The sequence below is a fragment of the Protobothrops mucrosquamatus genome, unplaced genomic scaffold (assembly GCF_001527695.2).
Source record: "Protobothrops mucrosquamatus isolate PMUCROS unplaced genomic scaffold, P.Mucros_1.0 scaffold1237, whole genome shotgun sequence".
NCBI lineage: Eukaryota > Metazoa > Chordata > Lepidosauria > Squamata > Viperidae > Protobothrops > Protobothrops mucrosquamatus.
The window spans coordinates 137,419-165,350 of record NW_015387444.1 but is presented as its reverse complement, the minus strand read 5'-3'; the positions used below and the strand labels follow the sequence as shown (position 1 = coordinate 165,350).

General features: G+C 43.2%; 3 protein-coding genes and 1 non-coding gene across 4 annotated transcripts in view; 2 read left to right on the top strand and 2 right to left on the bottom strand.

Annotated features, from left to right (window-relative positions):
• Window positions 1-1,130: 1,130 nt before the first annotated feature.
• Window positions 1,131-8,236, top strand: MAK16 (MAK16 homolog; the record flags this gene model as incomplete). The annotated part of the gene is given in 9 exon segments (XM_015821050.2): window positions 1,131-1,180; window positions 1,996-2,105; window positions 3,128-3,192; window positions 3,547-3,698; window positions 3,846-3,900; window positions 4,319-4,393; window positions 5,149-5,256; window positions 6,619-6,675; window positions 7,833-8,236. Coding segments are annotated over 9 exon segments (867 nt in total), but the record flags the coding sequence as incomplete, so codon positions are not given.
• Window positions 8,204-14,511, bottom strand: TTI2 (TELO2 interacting protein 2). The gene is made up of 7 exons (XM_015821049.2): window positions 13,850-14,511; window positions 12,518-12,704; window positions 11,637-11,729; window positions 10,313-10,500; window positions 10,067-10,210; window positions 9,059-9,221; window positions 8,204-8,434 (listed from the first exon to the last, which is right to left on the bottom strand). Exons 1-7 carry the CDS (start codon window positions 14,509-14,511, stop codon window positions 8,264-8,266), a joined length of 1,608 nt encoding a protein of 535 aa, XP_015676535.1. The 3' UTR covers window positions 8,204-8,263.
• A 953-nt stretch (window positions 14,512-15,464) lies between these two features.
• LOC114922891 lies at window positions 15,465-15,562 on the top strand. Its single transcript, XR_003810516.1, has one exon. It is a non-coding gene; the product is annotated as a small nucleolar RNA U13 (small nucleolar RNA).
• A 2,435-nt stretch (window positions 15,563-17,997) lies between these two features.
• Window positions 17,998-27,932, bottom strand: part of RNF122 (ring finger protein 122) — a 29,020-nt gene continuing 19,085 nt past the window's right edge. The window contains exons 3-6 of the mRNA XM_015821048.1: window positions 25,469-25,514; window positions 23,523-23,564; window positions 20,768-20,850; window positions 17,998-18,891 (exon numbers count right to left, since the gene is read on the bottom strand). Of these exons, the coding sequence (XP_015676534.1) occupies window positions 18,777-18,891; window positions 20,768-20,850; window positions 23,523-23,564; window positions 25,469-25,514 (286 nt within the window). The 3' untranslated portion in view covers window positions 17,998-18,776. The remainder of the gene's footprint in view (window positions 18,892-20,767; window positions 20,851-23,522; window positions 23,565-25,468; window positions 25,515-27,932) is intronic.

The window sequence follows — 27,932 nt, the reverse complement described above, 5'->3', positions numbered from 1 at the left end:
GGTGTAGAGAGTAGAGAAGGGCAACTCTGAGCATGTGCAGAATGCCAGCATTAGGATCTAGGTGTAGAGGGTAGAGAAGGGCAACTCTGAGCATGTGCAGAATGCCTCGGCTTCATCCCCAACTCCAGCATTAGGATCTGGGTGTAGAGAGTAGAGAAGGGCAACTCTGAGCATGTGCAGAATGCCAGCATTAGGATCTGTGTGTAGAGAGTAGAGAAGGGCAACTCTGAGCATGTGCAGAATGCCCGGCTTCATCCCCGACTCCAGCATTAGGATCTGGGTGTAGAGAGTAGAGAAGGGCAACTCTGAGCATGTGCAGAATGCCAGCATTAGGATCTGGGTGTAGAGAGTAGAGAAGGGCAACTCTGAGCATGTGCAGAATGCCCGGCTTCATCCCCGACTCCAGCATTAGGATCTGGGTGTAGAGAGTAGAGAAGGGCAACTCTGAGCATGTGCAGAATGCCAGCATTAGGATCTGGGTGTAGAGAGTAGAGAAGGGCAACTCTGAGCATGTGCAGAATGGCCCGGCTTCATCCCGGACTCCAGCATTAGGATCTTGGCATGTGCAGAGTGCTCATTGCTTTATATCTCTGACTCCAGCATTAAGTTCTGGGTATGAAAAGTAGGGAAAGGCAACCCTTGAGCATGGGCAGAATATGAGTGTGGAAATTTGGAGACAAAAAAACAAAACAAAAAAGGCAAAACATGTTTATATTTCAATAGAAAATTCAACTATACAAGATACAGAATTGCTTTATATAGAATTGCTTGCTTTGATGGGCTTTTAGTCTCTTTTATATCTCTCCCTGTTTGCACATATTGCCAAGTGCATACCACACAGGTATTTTAATACACTAATAGATCCCTAGAACTACATCGCTTCCTTCTTCTGTTTCAATAATGTTATAGCCACGTGTTATCATCCTGCTAATTTAATTTATTAAGGAAATTGTATGCTAGCAGCCACGGTAGCTAATGTAATTTTTAAAAAATCAGTAAACTGAAACAGTGGCATCAATTGTGCATCATTAAGTTAGAGCTTGTTTGATTCACCCAAATAACCTCCCCAAGATGTGTACATTTTGAGCCAAAAAGAGAAGATAATCATTAACATGATCTTTTTCTTTTAGTTTGTTTGGGATACTCTTGGCAACAAACAGTTCTGCTCCTTTAAGATCAAGTGAGTATTTATCTTTACTATATGTGCTGAATTCAAGGGTTAGAACTGAAGGGGAGATAACTGATCTCTTGTAGATATTCTGGATTACATGATCAATCTGTCTCAGACACATGCCAGTGATTAGGTTTTATGGGGTTTTTGGTCAGAATATTTGAGAAACTCCAGGTGGTTTTCTCTTGGGGTGGATTTTTTTGGGGGGGACAATGAATTTAAATAACAAATTCATTCACATTTCCAATTTTTTAATATCCATGTTTTTCTCCACCAGCATGTTGCAAGGAGGCTGTTATAAAAAATATCAAAAACATCTGTTTGCAGTTGAGTCGAATCAACTATTTGCTGATTTTAGTGCTAAGCAAGGTCAGCCTTGGTTAGGACTTTTATGGAGATGCTTGTGAATTCTAGGGTTGTTTGCTGAAATGGGGAGTTGAAAAACCATCCTGGAGAAATGGAGGAATAACTCACTTTTGTTATGTTGCTGAAGAAATTGCAGAAAGACAGGGACTAGGACTTGAAGACATTTTTACCTTTTAGAATCTTTATACAATCCAGAAATACTGTTTTTCTGCATTACTCAAATTACAATAAATCTACATAGGGAGCAGTAGTGAATTTTTAAGGGTTTATTTTTCTTGGCATTCTGTTTATGTGGAGATGCATTTGGGCCATGGGGATTCTACTTCGGGCAGTCCCAAAGCACCTGGATTGTAGCTGGATGTTGGGCCTAGTGATTCTATGGTAATATTCAGTAATGGAGATGAGAAGTAATGCATGGTATTTAAAAGGGATTAACTTTACAACTCTTTTCTTTACAGAACAAAAACTCAGAGCTTCTGCCGAAATGAATATAACATAACAGGCTTGTGCAATCGCTCATCGTGTCCCTTAGCCAACAGTCAATATGCTACTATTAAGGAAGAGAAAGGTAAAGAGTTCTTACTGTGGCTTTTCAACATCACAGTATTTTTGCTTTAATAGTAATAATAATAATAATAATAATAATAATAATAATAATAATAATAATAATAATGATAAAGTTGGAAGGGACCTTGGAGGTCATCTAGTCCAACCTCCTGCTCAGGCAGGAAACCCTATACCATTTCAGACAAATGGCTGACAAGTCTCTTCTTTAAAACTTCCAGTGTTGGCGCGTTCACCGTTTCTGGAGGCAGGTTGTTCCACTGGTTAATTGTTCTAACTGTCAGGAAGTTTCTCCTTAGTTCTAGGTTGCTTCTCTCTTTGGTTAGTTTCCACCCGTTGCTTCTTGTCCTGCCTTCAGGGGCTTTGGAAGAAGGTTGAAGAACTGCTTAGCTTACTACAAAAACAATAGTAATAGTGTATAAATTTACATGCTGCCAGTGAGTCTGGGTGATTACTGTGGTTAAAAACAAAGAATAATACAAAAATACAGAAACAGCTCAAGACAAAAGATGGGAAAGAAAACAAACATGAAGGGGAACAAGGAAAAGAAAGGAATGTCGGGTGTCCTCACCAGAAGCCTGGTCTTTAAGGGCTAGGGTCTTTAAGGCCCCTTGAAATACCAGCAGGATGGGACTCCTTCAGATCTCAGGGGGAACCTCATTCCAGAAGGCAGGTGCCTTGTTTAATTGATGGACTCCAGAATAATGCGCTCACCCTGAAGATAATTTCCTGGGAAAAGGCTGGGATCTTGTGAGCATCAGTCATAGGAACTTATAGAATGTATAGCTTAACCCAGGGTGTCTTCAAACTTGGCCCTTTTATGACTTGTGGACTTCAACTCCCAGAATTCCTCAGGCAGGGCTGGCTGAGGAATTCTGGGAGTTGAAGTCCACAAGTCTTAAAAGTTGCCAAGTTTGAAGACACCCTGGGTTAATGCTTTGGGGGCAGATAGCTTGTATCTGTAACTATGAGTGTGGCAAGCCTAACGATGTTTCACATCTCTGCTTATTTTTGCTCATGCTTTAGGACAATGTTACCTTTACATGAAGACCATCGAACGGTCTGCTTTTCCCAATCGGCTCTGGGAACGAGTAAGTTCTCCTTTTGTATGTGCCAGGACTAAATTTGACACCTTTTTAAAAACATTCCTTTAAGTTTACAATTGGGATTGACTATCCCTGTAGACAGTGGTACCCATCGACTTATATACCGCCCCATAGTGCTTCACAGCACTCTGAATGGTCTACAAATGTCAGCCTATGGCCCCCCCCAACAATCTGGGTCCTCATTTGACCAACCTCGGAAGGATGGAAGGCTGAGTCAACCTTAAGCTGGTCAGAATCGAACTCCTGGCAGTGGGCAGAGTCAGCCTGCAATACCACATTCTAACCACGGCGCCACCACAGCTCTTTGCTACCTGCCTCCTCCGCTTTCATTTCTGGCAGGTCCGGCTGAGCAAAAACTACGAGAAAGCCTTAGAAGAGATTGACGAGAACCTCATCTACTGGCCCCGCTTCATCCGGCACAAATGCAAGCAGCGCTTCACCAAGATCACCCAGTACCTGATCCGGATCCGCAAGCTGACGCTGAAGAGGCAGTAAGTGGCGTTGCCCAGGCCTTCCCAGTTCAGCAGGGGCTACCGCTGCCGAATGCCAGACGGGCCTGTTGCTGGCCTGAGAGAGCTGCAGCTTCTGGGCACCTGGCTGGCCCAGCTGTTCCATCAAGAATCTTCTGTCTCTTTCAGGAGGAAACTTGTTCCGCTAAGCAAGAAGATCGAAAGGCGGGAAAAGAGACGCGAGGTAAAGCACCTCATCTGCCACGGAGATTCCTCATTCTTCGCTGTTTTGCCTCACAAAGCAGCCCCTGCTGCTGTCTGCATTGGTTGCTGCAACATCTTGAACATAAGAGCTGGGTGCCGGCACCCAGTGGATATCCTCACCCTAAAAAATCCAGGGATCCCCCTACCAGATGAGCATATCCTCAGAGGGTGATCCACTTTAGAGCAACGCTAAGATTCACCCTGTCCACCCCTTTGGGATGGATCTGTTTATACTGAGTTTGCACTGAGCATGATAACCAACACGATTCTCACGTTTTTTGGGGGGAAACGGCCTTTGTAAAATCTTGGGGATTTTTCTGAGGAGAATGGAAGGAACCAACCCATTCCCACACAATCCTATCTTTCATCTTCCACTGTTCCTTGTTTCCTTCTTCTAGGAAAAAGCCCTAATTGCAGCTCAGCTGGACAACGCGATTGAAAAGGAATTACTGGAGCGGCTCAAGCAGGATACGGTATGATCTCTTAGCAGGAAGATCAGAAAAGGGGTTGGGTTGCCAGGCCATTTCCAGAGGGTGGAGGAAAGGCACTCAGCTAGCTTACCTGCTCTGGGCTTTAGGTCTCAGAGGCAGGAACTGAATTTTGATATTCAGCTTAAGCAACAGGTTCTGTGAGGGAGCAGACAATAATCCCTGGAGTTCAAGGAGGAGTAGTTAACTTTACTCAATGGCTGGCAAGTAGTCTGGGCTAGAGATTCCCAGGCCCCCTCCATGTTGTTAGAGAAAAATAAGAGTTAGGATATCGTGGTGGTGAAATCTATTCTGGAATCCAAAACCCTCCAATAAAGGATACGTAAAAGGGGGGGAAAAAGTATGAAGCACATAGTTAACCATTAGAAATTTACAATATGGGGAACCTTGATTTAATGAGCCCCCATTTATCTGACGTAGGTGCCGCAGATCAAATTTTGAGCTGGATGTCCCCTGAAAATAATCTTATTGTCTTCAAAGTAGACAAGGGGAAGCAGTTAATTTTAGGCTATTTGTAGCAATTTGTGGAAATCGTTGTGAAGGATGCTACTTGATTTAACAAACCTTTGGGAACAGTGGGCGCTCCCTGACCCCCAAAATAGTCCCTTAAATCAAAGTTTCGCTATAAGGAAAGATGCCGCAATGCCCACTAAAGTGATTTCAGGGGAAATTAGCACTATGGTTACAGATCTTTGGAAATTGTCTTAACGTGTTCCTGTTCTTGACGTATTTCTCATTAGTACGGCGATATCTACAACTTCCCCATCCATGCGTTTGACAAAGCTCTGGAGCAGCACGAAGCTGAAAGCGAAAGCGACTCAGAGGTGGAGAAAGAGGCAGAGGAACAAGTAATGCCTTAAAAACTCTTGCTGATTTGCTCCAACCAGTGGGTGGGGAAGAATGCTGAACAAATATATATATGAACTGCAGCAGTGGGGGATTGCAGCATGTATGTATTGAGGGGGAAAAAAATCTACAACATAAAGCTTTCTGTTGCATCACCATCTGCTCTTCTGGGAGGTCTTACTAAGAGTAAGCATCCAGTCAGGATATGTGCTTTCCACCAATTAGGACTGCACCCTCCAGAAGGCTGAGATGGCCTGGCTGGGAATTCTAGGAGCTGTAGTCCTAGCTCGGCACTTCAGAGCAGTATAAGATGGTAGAAGTGTCGTGGGCCCTGCTTCATAGCTAACCCAGAAGTCTGGATTGTGTTAAAAAAAAATAGTCAAGCTTCAAGGCATGGCTGGATTACAACAGGTTCATGAACTTGGTGCATCCTGCTTCCCCAAAGTGTCCACAAAGATGCTCGTATTTCCTTGCTTGAAGACTGGGAGTCGGGGGTTGAAATGTAATAAATAAATAAAATTTATACGCTGCCTGATTCTGAACAACTCGGGGGGGGGGCTTACAAATTGTTTTTAAGTATTTTTTATTATAAGAACCTTTTACATAAGTTTGAAAAACTGCAGAAACATAAAAGGTAGGAAAACCCACAGATTCCCATATTAAATAAACCAATAAGCGACATACTACATTTATACGCTGCCTGATTCTGAGCGAATCTGGGTGGCATTATTTTTTAAAAATAATTTTATCGTGAAAATTTTTTACATAGGCTTAAAAAAAAAAACTACAGAAGCATAAAAAGTAGGACGGGAAAGTAAAAAAGTGAAAGGTAACCCAAAAAAATCTAAAAAAGCAACTTTCAGTCTTCATAGTAATTGCCATCTCCACTATTTCAAATTCCGTATCTTAATTCCCTTCTTCCCATAGACTGACCTTTTAAACATGAAATCCTCAGTTCATTTTTATCCATTTTCAGCAAAAAAAAAAAAAAAGCCCATAAAGAGCTTTCAGCCTTTTATAAAAGTAACTCTAGTTCCCTCCTTAATCAAACAAATCAACTTAGCCATCTCTGCAGACTCCGCCATCTTCACAATCCCTCCCTCCATTTATGGGTATCTCTGGAATCTTCCATTTTTGTGCATATAAAACCAGTCTGTGAGCCTTTTCTAGTTAGTTACCCCCCAAAAAATTGTTTCCAGTGGTTTACAAATTATTAAAAAAAAATTAAAACAAGGGAACAACAGAAAATGAAAAAGAGCAAAGATGGCCGAGATAATAAATCCAGGTGTGGAAAAAAAGGTTATGCATGAGAAAGTGGTACTTCTCTGTGGATCAGTTATCTTTTTTTTATGCTTTCCTTGTAGGATTTGAACAAGAGGGAATATGTGGAGGTTGATGAGAGTGATCTCAGCGATTTTGAGGTAAGTGAGGCCTGTTAAAGCCTATAAGTCAGGAATTTATAGACGCCAAAATCATCCAAGATCAGCAATGAAATAATTTAAAGTTTGCCTGTATACTCTAGCCTTCTCTGTCAGGAGTCTGTTCATAATGTATTCTGTGACATAACCTGAAGATTAAGTGGTCCTGAATTATTATTGTTGAAATCCTTGAGTGGAAATAATAGAAAATATTACTCCATAGATAGCTGGACAAGGAGAGACTGGGATCTCTTTTAAGTTACAGCAAAGTGCTGACCTTTTCACTAATAAACATAGCAGGATATGTCATACTTCAGTGGCATTTCTTATATTTGCCTGGTTGGATTGCCCAATATGTTTTTATCTTGTCACCAAGCAAGGCTAGAAATTCAAACTCATTGTCAGGTTCCAACTAATGAAACACTTCAAAGAACTTCCAGGCATTGTTTTCCTAAAAAGTCTTTTATTTATGTTACAACATGTCGGCACACCAAAGGGATGCGAAGAACTAAATTCTCTTCCCCTGTTCTATCAGGTGGAAGGGCAAAGGTTCTCTTCCGTTCTCTTTCTGTGCAGTCCTATCTTTCTCCTCCCCCCCATCATCTGAATTAACTCTAAAAATACCAGACAGTTCTGCATATTTTGTCAAAGCAAGAATATACAATATTAGCAGCGTTGACACTCATGTTACAGCAATACTGACTCTAATATGGTCTCTGGGATTCTCAAGGCTGTGTATTCCCCGAAGGCAGAGATAGCAAAACCTGCAGTCTTCATTGTAAAAGGCATGTTCCTTAGAGAGAAGAAGGACTCAGACCAAGGAGAGTAGAAGGACAATGGTTTATTAAATTTGTATGCTGCCCGATTTCCAATGACTCTGGGCAGTTCACAACAAACTACAGTGAAACCAGCAACTTCCCCCCAGTCCCAGGAGTCAAGCTAGGATCAGGATACTCTAGCCAAGCTGGAATTAAGCTTGTTGTCTCTGGACCTCAAATTAAAAGCAAGGACTTTCAGAATTGGTATTTCCTGCAGCACAGCCATTTGGTGGAGAATGTTGCAGCAAAGAAATATAGAGGGTGGGGGGGAGCAAGGAAAATGTGTTTGGATTGCCTTCCAGTTGTGTTTAACTTTCCTTTTTTTTTTTTTTCCTGTTGAAGGAAATGAATAAACTGGAGACAAGTAGCGAGGAGGAGGCATCCAGCGAGGAGGAAGAGAAAGAATCAGAACCCAAATCTAAGGGGAAAACTCCACTGAAAGGGCCGTTCAGGCGGAAACGAGCTTACGTTGAAATAGAGTATGAGCAGGAAGTGGAACCACTGTCCAAGTCCAAGGAGACATTACTTGGGAGTTGAGGACAAAAAAAATAATAATACTTGGGACTGTGAAATAATTGTACATGAAACTGCGTGGAGGCTTTTTGTATAAAAGAGACAAAGGAATAAGCAAAGTAGAACAAGCGAGGCAGTGGCTTTTCTGTTTGTAACATTTGCTTCTGCTGTTCTTCCCGACAAGCAGACGGTGCAAAAAAAAAAAAAAAAAGTCAATTTCTTTTTTAAACCTTCTGAAGAGGAAGAGTATTCTCTCATTCTTAAAAAGCTGAAGTTTTTCCTTCCAGGTTCAAAAAACAGGCGTCCCTTGGACCAACCTCTCTCTGGAGTTGCTCATCTGGCAAACTTGTGACAGAATCCTCTTGTATTTGGTGTAGGCATTCCTTGAGGTGTTCACTTTCACAGCTTTGGTAGATTCCTTGCAACAGGACCTGGCAGAGGAAGGAGAAAGAGATTACCTGTTAGTTCTTGCTCTGCCCTGCTTGTTTCCCAGGCAGCATCACATGCTTAGACCGCCGATAAACTTAGCTCAGTGTTTTTGCAGACTTGGTAACTTTAAAAGATGGATGGGCTTCAACTCCCAGAATTCCCCATGCTGGTGGAGGAAGAATTCTGGAAGTTGAAGTCCACATATCTTAACACTGCCAGGTTTCAAAAATATTGACTTAGCTTGTAACTATCTATGCCCTGGCATTAGATTTCATGCTTTCTGTCCTGAATTTTTGCCATCTTACCAGGCTGTGCCTTGGAAGAGACACTTGGTGAGGAGGAGAGGGTGGGACACTTTTAAAGACCAGGAGAAATATCCTCACAGGCCCCTTTGCAAGTTCAGGTTTAAGAAAAGGAGAATATTAAAGATGCTTCCAAAATGGGTTTTTAATAGACGTGTACACATTCAGACTTCTATGAAATGAGAGGAATTCTGACCGTGTTGGCTCCTGGCAAACAAAAGACAAATTGAACTTATCCCCCCAAAGGCTCCTTCTCTCCTGTTGAAAACCTTTGCTGCTTTTCCTGCACCTGCGCTTCACCTTGGGAATGAAACTTTGGCTCACCTTCACCTGTCCTTGGGAGCAGTGATTCAGCAAGAGGAGGCACTTGGTGGCTCTCTGAAGCAGGGCTGTTTTCACCGGTTCAGGGGTGGCGCTCTCGTCTGTGATCACATCCCACATCATTCTCAGCAAAGCCTCGAGAATTATAGCAAGGCGGCAAGTCATTCTGCGGCAGGAAGATGGGAGACTGGTTGGAAGGACTCTTCCTGGAGACCGATGATCCCCTGGTGAACCTGGGAACCCAAACCCAACCTAGATGGAAAAGCTACAGGCCTGGGATCTACTGACACAGGATGGCCTATGACAGTGATGGCGAACCTTTTAGAGACCGAGTGCCCAAACTGCAACCCAAAACCCACTTATGTATCTTCGGGTGCCGGGTGGGCGTGGCCCATTGGATGGGAGTGGCCCATTGGGTGGGCATGGTTTCGGTGATAATGGCAGACTGGGCGGGACTAAAAAGTTCAATCAATCAATTCCAACTTTGCGAGATCTTTTTTTTTCCCGCAAGAAATTGAAATTGATTGATTGAACTTTTTTTTTTTTTTTTTGCACACAGTGGCGGAGGCCTAAAGTGAAAAGGTTTTATAAAACCCAGCTGAAGGCCTAGGACTGGGGTGACGGCGCGTGTGCCCACAGGGCTCTGCGTGCCATCTGTGGCATGCGCGCCATAGGTTCGCCACCACGGGCCTATGAGCATTATAACAATGAAGATTACCACCATAGCCAGTCATTTACTGAACTGGAATAGAAGGATCTACTTTCTCTGCTCTCTTGGCACGAATGCCCCTTTGACTCTAAAGCAGCAGTTTGGGGTCTTTTCCCCACTGAACTGCACCCCAAAATGCTTCTGCCTCCTAGGATTACTTCTCACTTATTCCACAATTCTCCCCTTCTGATATGCAAGGCGTATATACCGATCTATCAAGTTTTGTGGCAATTTTGGGGGGCTCTCTGGGGGGAGGCACCCAAGACATTTAGGGGGGGGTTCACGCCTTTCTTCTGAGATACCTAGGCCAGGCGTGCTCTATTGTACACTTCAGCGTTTCTAAAGCTGCAATCCGAGCGGCTTCCTCTGGTCCATCGGGGATTTCCAGGTACCCCACAATCACTCGGTGCAGCCGCTTCAGATGACGAACAATCCGGATGCCGAGCCTCTCGAAAGACAAAATTGGTTCAGAATTATAGAAGCCCTGCGAGGAGAGGCCCTCCCTCCTTAACCAAGCAGCGAAGCAGAATGGATGGGGCATTTCTTACCTCTCGACTAAGGCAGGCAGGCTCTTGGCATATATTCTCCGCAAAGGAAGCTGGCTCTCTGCTTCCATGTGGGTCAGTAACAGCTGGAGGACTTTGTCAGAGGCTGTGATACGTGGGGGTTTGTGGGACAACTGGTGCGGGGCTCTCTCCAGGACTGGCAGCAAGTCCAGTATGCACAGCAACACAACCTGGTTTAGGGATGGGAAGAGTTGGATCTGTGAGCATCTGTCTTACAGATGGCCAGAAAGAGTGGCTGAGAAGTGGATTCTCTTCTTTTATTCTGCCATGAGATTTTCTGCCAGGATACTGAGCTAGCTTGTCACCCTCTCAGCCTGATGTACTTAGTAGGTGGTTGAAATTATATATACATATAGCTAAAGACCACCGTCAAATTTTCTGACCTCCCACACACATGCACAGCATGTCTGACTCATCTACAACAGAGTTAGGCAACTTATGGGTCAATCAGGCTATTATACGAAGCCCCAACAGAGTTAATTTGGGCATAGTAAACACAGTATTTATATTTTAATTCATCTTGGGTGAATTAAATTAAAACGGCCCCTGTTTTTTATTGCATTGACCTTGATCACAATTACCCAGAACTAAAATGGAACCTCAAATACTTGTTTCCTTTAGATGTTTATGTGCAGAAAGTGCCAGATTTAATTCACAGAGTCTCTGGAAAGTAAAAAATTAAAAACCAAACAGCATGACTACCCTAACCCATTCTGGAAAAACCAATGGCGAGATTTCTAAAAGAGGCTCCTTTCCCATCCAAGGTTCAGCTTTGCACTTCAGCAAACACCACAGTGGGGCCTTGTTTTGAGAATGCCACGCTCCGTACAACTCTTGGTTGACTGGGCAACCAAAAGAACAAGCAAGTTTTACGTCAACAGAGGAAGAGCACAGTTGCAGGGCATTTCTTTCAACGGGTCCAAATTCAGCCCAAAGGCAGTTACATGATAAGTATGGACTGATCATTTTCAAATAGAGGTGTTGAGAAGAGAGCAGGCAATCTAAAGATTTATCGTTTCTTCTACCGTATGACTGGAGTATGTTGAGATGGGATGGCTTGTGAAAGCAAAGTTAAGGCTGCCAGTTCTAGGGTTGTTTAGGTAAGGAATGAGCCCAGCTGAAATCAATGACAGTTATTTTTGAATAAATACTTGTAGAGCAGGGGTGTCAAACTGGCAGCCTGCGGGCTGGATGTGTCACAATGAAACCGTGCCCACCCCATTGCTGGCAATAGGAAAAAAAGTCACGCAACACGTCACGTCGCAAGTTTGATACCCCTGCTGTAGAGGATTATGCTGTATGTTACCTGCACAAGTTGAGCCTCTCTGCTGTAGAGATGGTTAAAGAGAGCATGATACACAACCTGAACTCTGTTCAATTGGCCGAGGACAGCTGCTGGCTGCAACAAGAATACATCCATATGATTATCTCAGCTGGAGGTATGTTTAGCTGGGATATGCAACAGAATCATTTTATGGCATTACGAAATTTACACAGGTACATGCACATACACTATAACATCACTCCCTTTTTGTTATATTTATGCTAAATAGTGAAAAAAACTACGAAGACACTAAACAGGCAACTGAGGCTTTGACATCACAGTTTTTAGCAAAGCAGGCTAGAGTAGAGCATTGGACTGTACGGTAGGTTTTGCGTATTGTTTTCCCTTTTGCTTATTTAAATTCCTGCTCCTTAGGAGGAAGAGTCATGTGGAAATAAGCAGAGTGCATAAAGTTCTTTTGTGCATAAAAACAATATCTTCATTAATACTGTATACCGATTAGCTCCTGCTTATGCATGTTTATCCCCATTACGTGTATCAGCCATAAACATATCTTCTCCTTTCCACAAACACTGAGTTAGTGAAATAGGGACATTGAAAACTGAGCTGAATAAGTGATTTAAATCAAAGACTAACTGTATTATCTGTCTAATGCTGCTTATTCTCACTACTATTTCAGTGCCATAAAACAATTTTCAAATCATGTTAATGTTTTTCGTTGTGTCTGCTTCAGGCTGATATAGGAGAATAATTCTTTGCTCCAATCAGGTGAGATTTGATAGCCATTTATCCCCCAGACAATTTATCTGTCTGGAGAGAAGAGGATTTAGGAGACCATGGCCTCTGCATTATGTTTTTGCAGGGAAAGGGCAAATTAGCATAGGCATGCAGTTTCTCCTTACCACATTTTGAATAATATGATGTAGGCACTGTACACCCAGAATTTTATTTTCCACTCGGTAGTCATCTGACAGCAGTAGTGAAGGTGGCAGAACTTTTTCCAGGTGATCACCAAGCCAAGGTCTCTGAACTTGCTGGAGCACGAAGCAAAACACATACTTTGTTGCTGGGTTACACTGCCATGTTTCTCTGAATCAGAGAAAGAAGATAGCCGAGTTAGACAAAGAGAATTCCCCACCCCTTACTACATGAGTCTTTTAACCTGAGATGGCAGAGACTCTTATTTTTCCTGAAAGCCGATTTTGTCAGTGAACTAAAGCTCTACTTGTGGGACTGCTTCTCCATGGAGGTCATTACATTTGAAGGTGGTAATAGTGCCAAGATGAAGACCAAAGTAATTACTTATTTGAAATTCATTTAATTGGGCTTCAAAATCACAGTAGGCATGAAGGAAATCAAATTATTGTAAACTATCTCTGGCCAATGGCTGACCAATCTCTATTTCAATGGATTAACTGTCAAACTGTTCTTATTGTTTAGAAGTTTTTTTTTCTAACATTCAACCCTGCTTTCCAATAACTTAAGTTTACTATTCTGAATCCTGCTGTCAGGGATGATAGATAGACAGGTCTTGAACCTATGGATGATGTTCCCACAGATACTTTGAAAATGCAATCGCATTCCAACTTCATTGAATTTTCTCAAGCCTAAACATCCAGTTCTCAATTTCTCCTTGTTAGTCCAGAGATCACCCGTATTTTTTTTGCTCTTCTTTAAACCTGTTTCAGTTTCTCTGACGTTTTCTGAAAATGTATTTAAAAGGGACCATATTATTTAGCCACTGCAGAAAATAATGAAAATATGAATTTTATTTGTATTGATGCAGAATAAAGTCACATTTGCCTTTTTTTAGCAACAATAAAACACGGCTGACATGTTCAACTGCCATATTCATTTTTCTATGCGGCATTATCAATCTAGAGATTTCTCACCCTGTTTCAGTTTAAAATCAAAACTCCATTTGTTCTGATTACATTCACTTCTGAGCACCGGCCCCGTCTACTTTAAGAAGACAATTTCTGGCAGAACATTTGATTCTAACCCAGAAAAAAAAATGGTATAACTTCTAATCCTAAATCATCATTCCCGTAATACTTCTCCGTGATCTCTTTCAAAGCAAAACTGTACAAATCACCTGTCCTGATCTAAAAGCTCAATCACACTGACAGGTTCAGCTGCTAGGAGATTACTGAAGGACATTTCAGATTTTATTCTAGGCTACAAATGGGACGGGTATCTTTCTTTCCAGAGATTAACACAGGGCTCTGACTCACTTGGTCAGCTCTGGCTTCAGGCACTGCATCACCACCCCAAACCAGCCAGGTTCGCCTTCACGGGCGCCTCTGAGGAACTCGGGTATCGACGTATAGCCCAAAAGACGTAACAGAGTGTCCAAGAGCTCCTGAGCCCCACGCTGACTCCTGGGCCGGGTCCACGGCCTCTCCGCCCCATGGGTCACTGCGCAGAGGAAGATGGGTCCCGTCACTTGGCGGAGGATCGCGCCAGTCCCCGCAGAGTCCAAGCCCTCCAAATCTTTCGCCTCTTCTACTTTGGCCAGGATGTTGCAGAAAACCAGGCTGACTTCCGCTGCTCGCTCAGCTCCTGCCGCCCCAGAAGGGTCTTCACTGGGGGATCTGCCTCCCTCGGGCTCCCACTGGAGAGGCGCTGCGTAGCGGCTCAGGGCCAGCACCAGTTCCTGAAGCAGGGCTGGGGCGGCCCCAAGCAGCCACCGAGAGTCCGCAGCCTCCAGCAGGGCGGAGAGGTCTCTGACCAGCCCCAGCTGGGCTGGGCAGGGCGCCCCGCTTCCCAAAAGCCGCAGGAACCGGGGCAGGGCCTGGTCTGCCGGGGAAGAAGCGGGGTCGCCCAGGTTCCCCCTGGCGGGACCCCGCGAGGGGTGCCGCCCCGCAGGGCTGGGACGGGCCTTGCGCCCGGACATAGCGGCCTGCGAAGGCCTCGCGGCCCCTCTCTGCACCGACTCCCGGCCTCTCCCGTTGATTCTCCTCCCGACTCCCGGGCCTGGCCGTCCCGGCTCTCTCTGAGCTTTAAAATGCCGGCTTCCTTCTTTGGATTTCCTGGGTTTGAGTTCGAATCGCGCTCAGCGCCATCCGGACTCGAGCCGGTGACAAATCCGGCCTCCGCCCTACGATGCCCGCGGGAGAGAACCGCAGAAGCGGCCCGGCTGCAGCAGAACGGAAGTTCATGCGGATTTCCGCTTTCCGCCGGAAGCGGAAGTTTAATCTTCTCTCCTCAGAGGTAAGAAAGGGCTACGCGAATGGTCAGGAAGCTCTGAAGAGCGGTAGTTCTGCACCTTGCGGCCACCGCACGCTCTACTTTAATCCATAACTGAAGGAAAAGAGGCGCTTTCTTTTCATTCTTCGTGAATCAGGGCCCGTAACTCTGGGAACAGATTCTTCCGGATTTAACCGGAAGTTGAGACTTTGGGCCGGTCTACATTTTTCTCTCTCTAGGCATCCGTCTGGCCTTCTCGGCGGCTTCGCCGTTTTCTCCTCACTGTTTTCCTATGTCGCTTTCCTCAGTCGGAGCTGGTTCTATGGCAGAGTTTCCTTCCTAGAATTGCAAAGGTTTGACCCTTCCGACTCCCCTTAATCACCGGACCCTTGCCTTGAAAGCAGACCCCCAGTTGCCAAGAATATCTGGGGGCGGGGCTGCTGGCGAATATATTAGCATAGGTAATGAGAGCGCCCGATTCTGGTTTTTGTGGGAGAAACAAGACGGACGAAGGCTCAGAGAAAGAGGGACGGAGGACCGTTGCTTGTGTTTTTAAATCAGGATCTGAAATTTGAGATAAGGTAGTTAAGAGCGGGTTCATCATAACCTGGAAGCCGTCGGCGTGGCTTTGCTAGCGCGGCTTCCGGCGGTCTTTCTTCGATCCTTCAGGTTCTTCCATGTGATGAGTGGGGTGTTCATGCGCATGCGTGAGATGTGCCGTCCCGAATGTTACGACGGGGCACAGAACCCATCTGACCGGAACCTAGGGAGCGTTTCCACTTGTGAGATAGGGTTGTGTTAGTATTGTAGCCTGTGAGTCAGTTGATATTTTGTGATTGTGCTCAGCTTCATGTTGTTTAGTGTGAATTAGTTGACTGTTGCTTGTATTCATCTTCGTATTGTTGCTCTTAGCCTGTGAATTAGTTGATTGTTGTTGCTTGTGCCTGTCTTCATATTGTTTTTTAGCGTGCGAATTAGTTGGTGCTTGTGTCCATCTTCATATTGTTTTTTAGCGTGGGAATTAGTTGATTGTTGGTGCTTGTATCCATCTTCATATTGTTTTTTAGCGTGGGAATTAGTTGATTGTTGGTGCTTGTGTCCATCTTCATAGTTTTTTAGCGTGTGAATTAGTTGATTGTTGGTGCTTGTGTCCATCTTCATATTGCTTGTTTTAGTGTGTGAATTAGTTGATTGTTAGTCCTTGTGTCCATATTGTTTCTTTTAGCGTGTGAATTAGTTGATTATTGGTGCTTGTGGTTGTGTCCATCTTCATATTGTTTCTTTAGTGTGTGAATTGGTTGATTTTTTTTTGGCTGCTGTGGCTTCTCTGAGCACAATGGGTGCAATAGGACCCAGTAAATCCAAGCTGTCACCAACGGAAATGTGGCTTAATCTGGAAATGACTGGGTATCTTTATATGAGTCGTTTGTATTTATACAAATCCTTTTAAACAACAAAAACTTACGGCGACACGGAGACTTAAGCGCCACTGGTAATGAAAGAAAAGCACCTACATTTAGGCAAAAGAAGTGTGGAAGACCTGATATTATCTGCATTAGGCTTTCTAGCCATCACAAGGGGCTGATATTTTGTGAGGGGATATTGATCAATCAAATCTATCTGAAGTTTTGGGGAGGATAACAGGAGAGAATAACTTTTGCCAAGTTCATTGTTCTGCACAGAACACCCAGTACAAATGTAACAGTTACAAAGCAATTCCCTTGTCCCAATACACAGGATAATGCAGTTCAAGATATACGGCCTCTGGTTCTGCGCCTGTGATCCTGAGTATGTACGTATGTGTGTATATCAGAATTTCTGTCTCCATGTTTCATTTAAAGACGGTCACATCCGGTCTTCACCATGCTTCCTGTTTGAGGTGTCTGCGTTTCATGTTCATATAATGTCTTTTAGGTGTTTTTTTTTAACAATACAGTATAATATCTAGAGTAAAACAGAACTGGCCCCTACAGTTTAAAGTTTAACACAGTATTAAGCAGACTTTTTTTTATTATTAAGGTTTTGCTGAAGATCCCAAGTTCAGATGAAGCAACTCTTGAAGAGCATCTAGATCTGTAATTTATAGTCCTGAATTTTCTATTTTTCTTCTCCTTTATACATATAATCGAATATATCCCTAGCCTATCGTTTTGATTTTTCTTTCATCCACTTCTGTACCTTTTTTTTCTAAAAAAATATTGTTTTGGGGAATTTCATGACCTATGCTGTGTCACTGGATGTATTCTCATAGTTTGTTCTTCCATTAAGTTTTAGTGCCTAAGCATTTGTATTCCAATTTCTGTTACCAAGTCTGTAAGACATTTTTCCCCTATGTTCATTTCTTGTATTGTTCTCTCATGGATCAAATTTGTAGTCATGACTGACTACAACATTTAACTCACCTTCATGGATGTTAAAGGGGGTAGTACTTTAATTGAAAATCTCAAAAAATTTCTAGGCAGCAGCAGTGATCAACCCCCTTTGCGTTCTTGACAAGAAAAATGAAAGTTTGTTTGTTTCTTCAAATTTATATGTTGCCTGACTCCCAGTGCCCACAGAGATGTTGATCTCAACTAAAGGAAAACAGCTGTGTTTGTAAAACAAGATTAACATAACCTTAGTTTAGTCCGTTAATCCAATTTTCTGTACATTACATTAAATTAAAAAAAAACCCCATCACAGGTTGAATTTGCAAAACATCCTAGGCTAAAATGTGTTTAGTTTGTCACTGTGTTATGCAAATATAGTCAGAATTGTAGTACCTTCCCAGAGTTTCAGGTAGGAAATGTTGAGAGCTGAGCTTCACTTCTACCTGTGGGGATGGACGGGTATTAAAGTTGTGTGCATAGCTATGTTCTCACCTTCATATGCTCCAGAGTATCTTCTTGGTATCATACCTCAAGTTATGCATATCCCTAATAGGTACATTCACGTTTGTGTATGCATGTGGGGGGGATGTTTACACAATGCTTCCACAACCCTTTAATCTACCATGTTGCCTTCAGCCCTCCTTCCTGCTAAGTGGATTACTCATGTTGCAAACACATAATCAAAAGAGGACAAAAAAAAAAAGTCCGGTTTCAGAGAAAGTATTTTTTTTTAATTTTTCTATACAAGGACAGAATAGGCAAAAAGAAAGTTAAAAGGCCACTTACGAAAATAATCTCACTCATCTTCTGAAATCTAAGAGGAGGGTTGATCTCTCTCCCTTTTCATGCCCCTGTCTTCGTCAGCTGGCCACCTCTAGGGTGACCCAAATGCCACAAAGTGGCTCCCTTTCTCCACAATATTGGAGAAAAGAAGTGGGCTCTTTTTCAGCTCTGCTGGGTCGGTGGTGTATAGCTGAACTGGTGCTCCTTCTGCAGCCCGTGGGAGGCTTTCTGCTTAAGTCTTATGTAAACACTGTAGATTTTGCAGAGAAGGGCCTAGCCGAAGCCAGCAATAGCTCTTGTTTTCAAATTGCAGAAGGGATCCCTAAGGAGCAGAAATCGAGACAGCCCAAATGGCAGGAGCTGACTTACTATAAAAAGAAAGGGCTCATTAGAAATCAGAGAGGCTATATCGCCATCTGTGGATTCGGACCAGCAAGCCCTACACAAAGGGAAGACTTTGATCTCACAGTTGGCATCACAACAACCAGTTGTGGACGCTTGGCGCTGAAGTTCAATTGTTCACCAGAGTCATCCTGGGAAAGTTCAGACTTTCTTGCTTCGAGTCCTTCAGTTGGTTAGTCATCCCAAACAGAGATTCCCCCGCAGTTCTGATCGGTCTTCCCCAGAAATGGCTCCCAGATGGTAGATGGAGAACAAGGCCAGCTTGCTTTCCACCTTGGCACTTGGAATGGTCCATGCTGCCTTCTAAGAAGGTTAAGATGAACATCCACTTGGAAACCGTCTCAGACTGTTGAAGCCCACAATCCCAAGGCAATAATCAGTAAAGGCTCTTTGTGGGGAAATGTGGGCAGGAAGATGGTCACACTAGTTCATCCAGGAGAATCCCAATGTTCTGGTGAGGCTCTGAGGGACCCGCTATAGGTTTATTGCACATGGGACAAACACATCGAACTTCTAGCCACTTCACAAGGCACCTGCAGCCCAAGTGGGGGTAGGAGTGTAAAGAGACGGGGAGGTATAATTTGAAAATATTATTAGCTTAACTAACATTCCGAGAAGACCCTATAGCAGCAGCATCTTTCTGATCAGCATCCCTTCCCAATTTTACACTTACCTGGGCTAACTGACCTTGGGCCACAGCCTATCAAAGTGCTCCTACCATCCCAAAGACATATTGCTCTTGGTGACACATTAACATTACGTTATTTTGTCTGAAAGGCTAAATTATGAGAGCACTGTATTTATAGAGTATTTTTTTCTTGTGTTTTTTTTTAATTTGCAGCAGCTTTACTTAATTTCCTGATATGGCTTGGCACCAGATTTTCGTTGTTTTTAATGTGTTTAATTTTAAAGTTTTGTTATGGTTTTTATAAAGTTTTTACTTTTGATTGGGAGCCGTCCAGACTTGGTTATAAGATGGATGTGGAAGGAAGGAAGGAAGGCAAACCCTAAAATGAATTTGTAACTCACTCTCAACCTACTTTTAGTCCAGCAATTACCCAACGTTCTGTTCCTTTTAACAAAAGAGACAGGAGCAAGATTTATTATAGTAGGTGGACATGCTCCGGTTAAATCTTCCATATCTGGACTTCCACGTGAAACCACGTAAGCTGAAAGCAACAGCCATCCATGCTGGTTTCAGACGAGGGTGAACTGAAGAGCCCCTTCCCCAGCTGCTGTTGTCAGTATCCTGGATATCAAGGAGAACATCTGATCTTGCTAGTAATTAAAGCTAAGCATGTTTGAGTCTGGTATGTGCTAAGATGGGAAACATCCGCCTGGGTCACTTTGAGTTCTGTTATGGAGAAGACGTGGGACACCAAATTAAAAAAACAAAACAAAACTGGATTATTTCACCTTAAATCTGTGACCCTGAGGGCACAGATAAACCTCCAAGTAGCCTTAATGACTCTCAGACGACCAGGTGATTGCAAGGAATATAAATCCTTCCATTCTCCACCATTCAGCCAGAACTGAAGGAGTTTGTTGGATGAGAAGCAAAACGTCCAGTTGCCCTTTTGAAAAAGCACCCTTTGGGATAATCATGACCTGGATGACTGAGAATCTCCATAGACATTTCACCCTAAAAATATGGGTTCTAAATTGGATCTGCTGGATACACGCAAAACACGAACCTGTCCTGAAACAGAAAATGCAGATTTGTATTCTCTTAGAACAGATCTGGGCATTTTATGTCCCTCGGACCACATCTGGCCCTTTGACTCCCCCTGCCTGGCCCGTGTGGATTGCTTTTATTTTGAAGGATACTGCTGCTTTGTTTTTTGTTTTAATTTATGTATGTACGTGCATGCGTACCTAATGCACCTTCCCCCAGCCCTATTGGATCATCCCTCCACAACAGTCCCAGTTCCTTATACAGCTCCTTGGAAAATTAATGGTTTACCCCTGCCTTAAGAAGAACATTTTTTTCTTCTTCCACGATCCAACTCGTCCATCCTTCCTACTTTGGAGCTGAGTCCAAATGCCTCCCCCCCAATTCAAATGAACTCTGAAGACAAAATAGGCCTAGGCCTAGATGTTCTTGGCATCAAGTGTTTGCTTCAGGCTTTTGGCTACAGCAACCTGGCACAATTCCTGAGTGTGATGAATTAGGTCTGATCGGTTTTTATCCATTTAATTCAGGTCTGTGCTTAATCTCCTTCCCCATTTGCTGTCCCTTGGCTCAAATATCTCAAAATACAACAAATAGCCTCCCTCTTTATCATCCCGGGCGCCCACCCCCTCTTCTCTCCACCACGGGCATGGCGGATGCTGAATGAATACCGTGGCTGGTTGCCAAGATGAGAGGCACAAAGCAGCTTTTTGGGGCTGTCCTTGGCATCTACTCACTTTCTGTGGAAGGCATGTTGGCATGGCAACACTCCCAGTTCATCTTTCACTTTAAAGTCTTCCAGGCAGACGGCACAAGTCTGCTGCGGGAGAAAGAGGGGAGAACGGGCAAACATCACAAAGCAGGAATCAATAAAGGAGAATATCTGTAGCTCAGGGCTGGAAGGAGGGGTCGTTGGTGCTCTCTCAGCTTGGTGGTTTTCTTGTGGACATTTCATTACCCAAACTAGGTAACATCATCAACACTAGTCATAACAGACTAGCACTGATGATGTTACTTAGTTTGAGTAATGAAATGTGCGCAAGAAAACAATTAGGCTCAGAAAGTACTGAAGACCCCTCAAAGCAGGAATTACGCATGCTTACCTGTTGTAGATTCCACAGCAAACTATGGCTGATTTTTTTTGGGGAGGGGGGAACATATCAATACTTTTGTGGGAAGCAGAAGGAAAACCTTGGAATAGTAGGGTTATCAAGAGGCAATGTTCTGCCGAGTCATTTGCTTCTAATCGTGATTTGCTGGATGCAAAATTACTTAGCTCACGGTTCAATGTTCCTTGGCTATCAAGGCAGGTCAGCATTTATCTGGGCTTATTCAATAGCACCAATCTACAAATGTGTCTTCCACAGTCCAGAAACTATCTTTGCAGTCTATAAAACCTTCTGAGAATGTGGGGTTGTATAGATCTTGGAGAACATCTGTTATAGCCCAAATAGTCCTAGGAAATTGTTTTCTATCGTATTCGATTATGGGTCAGCATTATCTAACCCAACCTTTCCCAGTTTAATGTTTATGGGTTCTGCATATCTAGAATGTCCAACTAGTTTGGTCATGTTGGTTGGGTATTCTGGACATGGCAATTCCAACATGGATCAGTTGGAGAAGGCTAGTGGATTCCAGCATACAACAATTCTTGACAAGTTTCTGGAAAAGATTTTCCCTACCATTTACCATCTCAAAGGTTGATTAAATCTAAAGTAATTTGCAGTAGATTGTTGAAGATTTCTGATTTCAACAGTAGTGGTAATAATATGAATCTCTAACCTCCTAAATTATCCTGCTTTTATGGGTCATCAGAAGATCTTTTTTTTGGGGGGGAAAGACAATAAAAGGCATTCAGTTTCGGAGTTCAGAAAAAACAACAACCCTGGGTTCAGAATCCTTTGCGGCCTCTGTGTTTACCTAATCTTTTCAGGCGAAGAAGCAGTAGCTGTATTTGTACAACACTTAAGCCTGATTAGTGTTAACCTTGATTTATGATTTTTGCAATTCGGTGTATTCTATTAGAGGAATGTATTGGGAAAGGCTAGAAAATAGGTTAATTCAATAACTGGATTAAACAGGCTGTTCAGATAACCTATGTTTCTTGCAACAGACTCTCTTTGGTGGGGAGAGCAGATATCTTGTAAAGGAATAACACATATAACCTGGGTATAATCTGCCTGACCCTGAGCTTTCTGATCTTTTAAGCCAGAGATGCCAAAGTGTGATCTTTTTTTTGTCAATTCTCTCAACTACATACAATTCTCCACTCAACTATACCAATAGCACTTAGATTTATATACCACTTCACAGTGCTTTAAAGCCCTCTCTAAGTGGTTTACAGAGTCAGCCTGTTGCCTCCCAACAATCTGGCTCCTCATTTTACCGACCTCGGAAGGATGGAAGGCTGAGTCAACCTTGAGCCGGTGAGAATTGAACTGCTGGCAGTCGGCAGAGTTAGCCTGCAATACTGCATTTTACCCACTGCGCCACCACGGCTCATACTGTCAATTATGTTGGCATGTTGGGTTTCGTCTTCTTTTTTTTTCTGCTGTGGATTTTGCTTTGTTAGCTGGTCACTAAATGGAGTGATAAGAATCGTATCATTGGAAGCGGTTTTGAAGGTCTTCTAGTCCAACTCTCTGTCCAGGTCAGAAATTTTCAGACTATCTTCCGAGAAATGTCTGTCCAACTATTGTTTCAAAACCAGGGTGATGGAACACCCAGGATTCCATGATGCTGGACCTATTGTTGCTTAATAGCTCTCAGGAATGTTCTCCTTATATGGATCTCACTGCATAGATAGTCCTCGAGTTTGGACTTAATGGAACCTGCTCATTATGGTTGTAAGTCACAACAGTAGTAAAAGATTACTACCCTTTTACTATGTTTTTTTTGCATTGTTAAGCGAATGGGGCAGTTGTAAGCATGAATTCCATGGTCATTAAGGAAACCCATTGTTTGCTATTGTGCATTCCCCCCCCCCACAAAAAAAAACTGGAAGTGTGTGCTAGTTTTCAGCACAACTGTTGTAAAATGCTTTTCACCTCACCCTGCATGCTGCAGACGGCCATAGATGTGGTTGTGTTGAGCCAGGTACCTGCACATCTCATTTTTTTTTTCCTATTTTAAGTGCGGTGCCATACATTTCTCCTCATCACTGAACTACATTTTGCTGGAAAGGACTCAAAATTAAACCCTATTAAAATCTTTTTGAACCTGTTTTTCCGAGAAGTTAACAATTGTCCCCAGTTTGGGGCCATCTGCAGATTTGCTGAACATCCCTTCTCTCTCCTAATCTCATTTATTAAAAAAAAAATTGCACGACCAGGACAGAATCCAGGAGCTAACTCACAACAAAGCTCTCTCCTGCAGACATATATTTGCATAACCACACCTGTATGTGTTTGAACTGTAAATACATGAAAGGACGTCTTGCTTTCATTATTGCTGAGAAATCAACTCTTTTGGCTCATCGGTGGGTTTACTCACCCCATGTAAGTTTAGCTTTCTGGCATCACCTTTCAAAACCACCTGAAAGGAAGGAAGGCACTAGATTAGGATCAGAGCACGGGTGCTGAATGACCAAAAACAGCTAATCCTGTTGAAAATTGCAAAGACAAACAGCGGCAGCTGCTAAACCGCAACAGTTTTGGTTGATGCAGAAACCGCAGCACAACCGCAGGCAGACTTTCCGAGCCGGGAAGATCCGGCCCAGGCGATACAATTCTTTATATTTGCATTATTTGTATTAGTAGAGTTTCTCACTTCTCAAGCCTTCCTGCCCTCTCTCCAGCAGAGTCCATGATTTTGATCTTGTCCTCGCGTTGTTTGAAATTCATGGTTCTTCAGGCTCTGTTTTGCAGCACAGCTGGTTGCAGGACTATTGCCCCTTCGCAAAAAGGATGCGTGAGATTTCTTGTCCTAAGCTAGCAAGATCATTTTATCGACGTTCTAAATATTAAACGGTGTTTAATCATTTCTGCACAGTCAATATCAATTTCATAATTCCAGGAGTTGTAATCCCACTGTGTCTGGAAAGCAGATGATTGGGGGTGGGGGGTGGGGGAAAAAGAGACCATGCTAAAGAGATCCTGACTATGTAGCCTGAGTTTCTAAATGTGAACATACTCCCTTTTTTGTAACAGGTAGTCTGCAAAAGCTTTAGCGTTTCCTACATATGATAGATTAGACGGCAATTGAATGGCAGGGCTTTGTTGTTGTTATTTGTGAAGTCGTGTCCGACCCATTGCGACCCCATGGACAACGTTCCTCCAGGCCTTCCTGTCCTCCACCATCTTCTGGAGTCCATTTCAGCTCACACCTCCTGCTTCAGTGACTCCATCCAGCCACCTCATTCTCTGTCGTTCCCTTGTTCTCTTGCCCTCAATCTTTCCCAGCATTAGGCTCTTCTCCAGTGAGTCCTTCCTTCTCATTAGGTGGCCACAGTACTTGAGTTTCAACTTCAGGATCTGGCCTTCTAAAAAGCAGTCAGGTTGATCTCCTCTAGGACTGACCGGTTTGATCGCCTTGCAGTCCAGGGGACTCGCAGGAGTCTTCTTCAGCTTAGTGCTTCCATTTAATATCTTAACACGGATGCAGAGTTACAATCAGGAGCTCTGAGAAACTTGGGTTTATTCAAGTAGGGTTTCTTGGCTTATTCCACCAGAGTTCATGTACTTTGATATGTCTTGCAGGATAAGTCTGTATATATGCAACTCCATAACATCAGGCTGATATAGATGGCTTCATGCTGATGGGTATATAGCTGTCATGGTCTAGAGCAGGGGTCTTCAAACTTGGCCCTTTTATGACTTGTGGACTTCAACTCCCAGAATGCCTGGCTGAGGAATTCTGGGAGTTGAAGTCCACAAGTCATAAAAGGGCCAAGTTTGAAGACCCCTGCTCTAGAGTGAAGCCTAGATGGGCATGTTTCAGAAACTCATAGGATGAGCGTGAAGCCATCTATGCCAGTCTGAGTTCTAGTCTTGCCTTAGGTGCGAAAGTCAGCTGGGTAACTTTGGGCCAATCACTAGGAGACTGTGAATTCTAGCCTTGTCTTAATCAAGAAAGCCAGCTGGGTGAATTTGGGCGACTCTCTTTTTCAGATGTTGTTGTGGGGAAAACAGAAGAAGGGAGGAATATTGTGAGTGTCTGCCACCTTGAGTTATTTATAAAAATAATAAAGGCAGAACATAAATAAACAAGCAAATAAACCAATCCCAGGCACCAACTGCATGAGGAAGGTCAGAACAGCCAGATGTTTTTAAAGACAAATACGCAGTGGTTTTTGCATCTCAAAATTACAAACAGAACTCTTACATTATGCCAAGAAGGTGACATTTAGGCTGCTTCCTTCACCCGCTTGTAAACAAAGCCTTTCTCTTGAAAGGAAAAAAAAATAAAATAAAGGAAAATGACTCAAATTGCTCATTTACCTCTTTGTATCCAAATCTTTCACTTTGTGCTTGATGCCGAAGTTTGCTGCGGGGAAAAAAAAATGGAACAATTTTAATAACCATCAGTGCACACTTCCAATTCGCCTGATGTATGAGGACGGTTCTTGTTTTTTGGAACTCGGTATTGCAAAACTTTTTCTTGTTGTTGCCATGCTGCTAAAGTTGGAAACAAGAGTTTCTTTGGAAGTTGCCGCATTTAGATTGTGGGTTTTCGTTTTTGCCTTTGAAAGCTTTGTTTTATATGCTAGGAGGTACCAGCTAGCCCGAAGTTTTTATAATCCTGGCAAAAACGTTTTGTTCCAGTAACTGACGATTTTTGCCATCTGTCATGGAAAATCACTAAAATATATATCCAGTCCCACCCTGCCTTCAATAGCTATTTCCCCCCGATGGCAAATATTGCTGAATGGATTACAGTTTTCCTATAATGACAGCATTACGATCCATTGTGGGTTTAAACATCCTATTAGACATTTGTGTATTTTTAGAAAAAAAAAAAAGGAGAATGTGTTCCTCAGTTTAGTAATAGCACGCACTCAGCATGGGAAAGATGATCCCTGATTTATTTCGACTTCTATTATTATTCCATATGCATTTTGCCTTATTTAATCCCAATTCTCAGAGCAATTGCTCACGAATAAAATCAAGTTTATAGGCAAATTGTACAGGAACCATCATAATGGATCTTATAAAAAAAAATGCCGGAGAACATGTTTTCGGACTGCGATATTGTAAATATAAAGGCTAGATATACAATAGAAAGGAAAAGTTGTCAGACCCTTTCCTTTCCTGGGGCAGACTCCTGAGTCAGGAAACAGAATCAAAGGGATAAATCACCGCTAAGCAAAGGGAGAACCAGAGGAACTACAGCTCACGAGAGTTTATAGTACAGGTGATCCTGTTTAGTGACCCTTGGCGGTTACAACGGCACTGAAAGAAATGACTCAACGGCCATTTTCCACACTTACAACCATTTCAGCATCCCCACGGTCATGTGATCACAATTCGAAAGTTGGGCAACCGGCATGTATTCGTGATGGTTGAAGTGTCCCAGGGTCACGTGATCCCCTTTGGTGACCTGGCAAGTGAAGTCAACGGTGAAGCCAGATTCGCTTAACAACTGTCTTAGAGTGATTTATTTAACTGTGGCAAGAAAGTTAGTGTTGTTGTTAATTGCGAAATCATGTCCGACCCATTGCGACCCCATGGACAACCTTCCTCCAGGCCTTCCTGTCCTCTACCATCTTCTGGAGTCCATTTAAGCTCACGCCTACTGCTTCAGTGACTCCATCCAGCCACCTCCTTCTCTGTCGTCCCCTTCTTCTATTGCCCTCAATCTTTCCCAGCATTAGGCCCTTCTCCAGTGACTCCTTCCTTCTCATTAGGTGGCCAAAATACTTGAGTTTCAACTTCAGGATCTGGCCGTCTAAAGAGCAGTCAGGGTTGATCTCCTCTAGGACTGAACGGTTTGAAAGTTAGTAAAATGGGGCAAAACTCCCTTAACAAACGCCTTGCTTAACAACAGAAGGTTTGAGCTCAATTGTGGTCATAAGTCCAGGGCTACCTCTATATTGTAAACGCAGTTGCTCATGACTGCAAAGTAGCAATCTATTGCTACTGTTTACACCAGGTCTGCTCCTAGTTCCACTCTATCCACAAACCCTGCGGTTCGTGGTGGGAAAGCAAACTAACAAAACAAAGCCGGAAGTGGCTGGAACAAAACACATGTTTGTCTACTTATATTTGCACCCTGCTCATCTGCTATTAGTAGCAACTGGCAGGACCTCAGAAGTCAAAGAGTTCTATGTTTATCGTTAAGGTTGCAATATTATTTGCATCCATTTATACGGCTAATAGACCATGAAATATCAGAGCTCTTAAAAAGAAGCATATGCATCTACAGTATGTATTGCCTATACAGGTAGTCCTCAAGTTACGACCATAATGGAGCCTGCCCACCGCAATTGGAATTGGTGATGGTCATAAAGAGGGTTGGTCATGTGACCTTTTTTTGGGGGGGGTAGTGGTGGTTAAGCAAACGCCACAGTCTTTAAGCCAACCCATGATTGGCTATGGACCAGTTTTGCCGAAAACCAGAAATAAAGGCCAGTTTTTTCAGCAAAACCATCCTAAAAACACGGGTCATGTGACTGCAGGATGCTGCAAAGGGCTGTAAATGTGGCCTGGCTGCCAAATGCCCAGAGTGATTGCAGGGGGTGGTGATGACCATCAGAGCTTTTAATCCAAGTCGTAAGTAACCCCCTCCTCCAAGTAGATCCATTGGAACTTCAAAGGGTTGCTAAGCAACTTTTCGTAATTCTAGGGCTACCTGTAACTTGTGAATCTCATTTTTCGGGGGGTGGGGGTGGGGTGTTGGGCGGGACAGCTCAGAAGTGCTATAAATGCCATCAAACAAACAAAACAACATCCAGATGGAGACCAA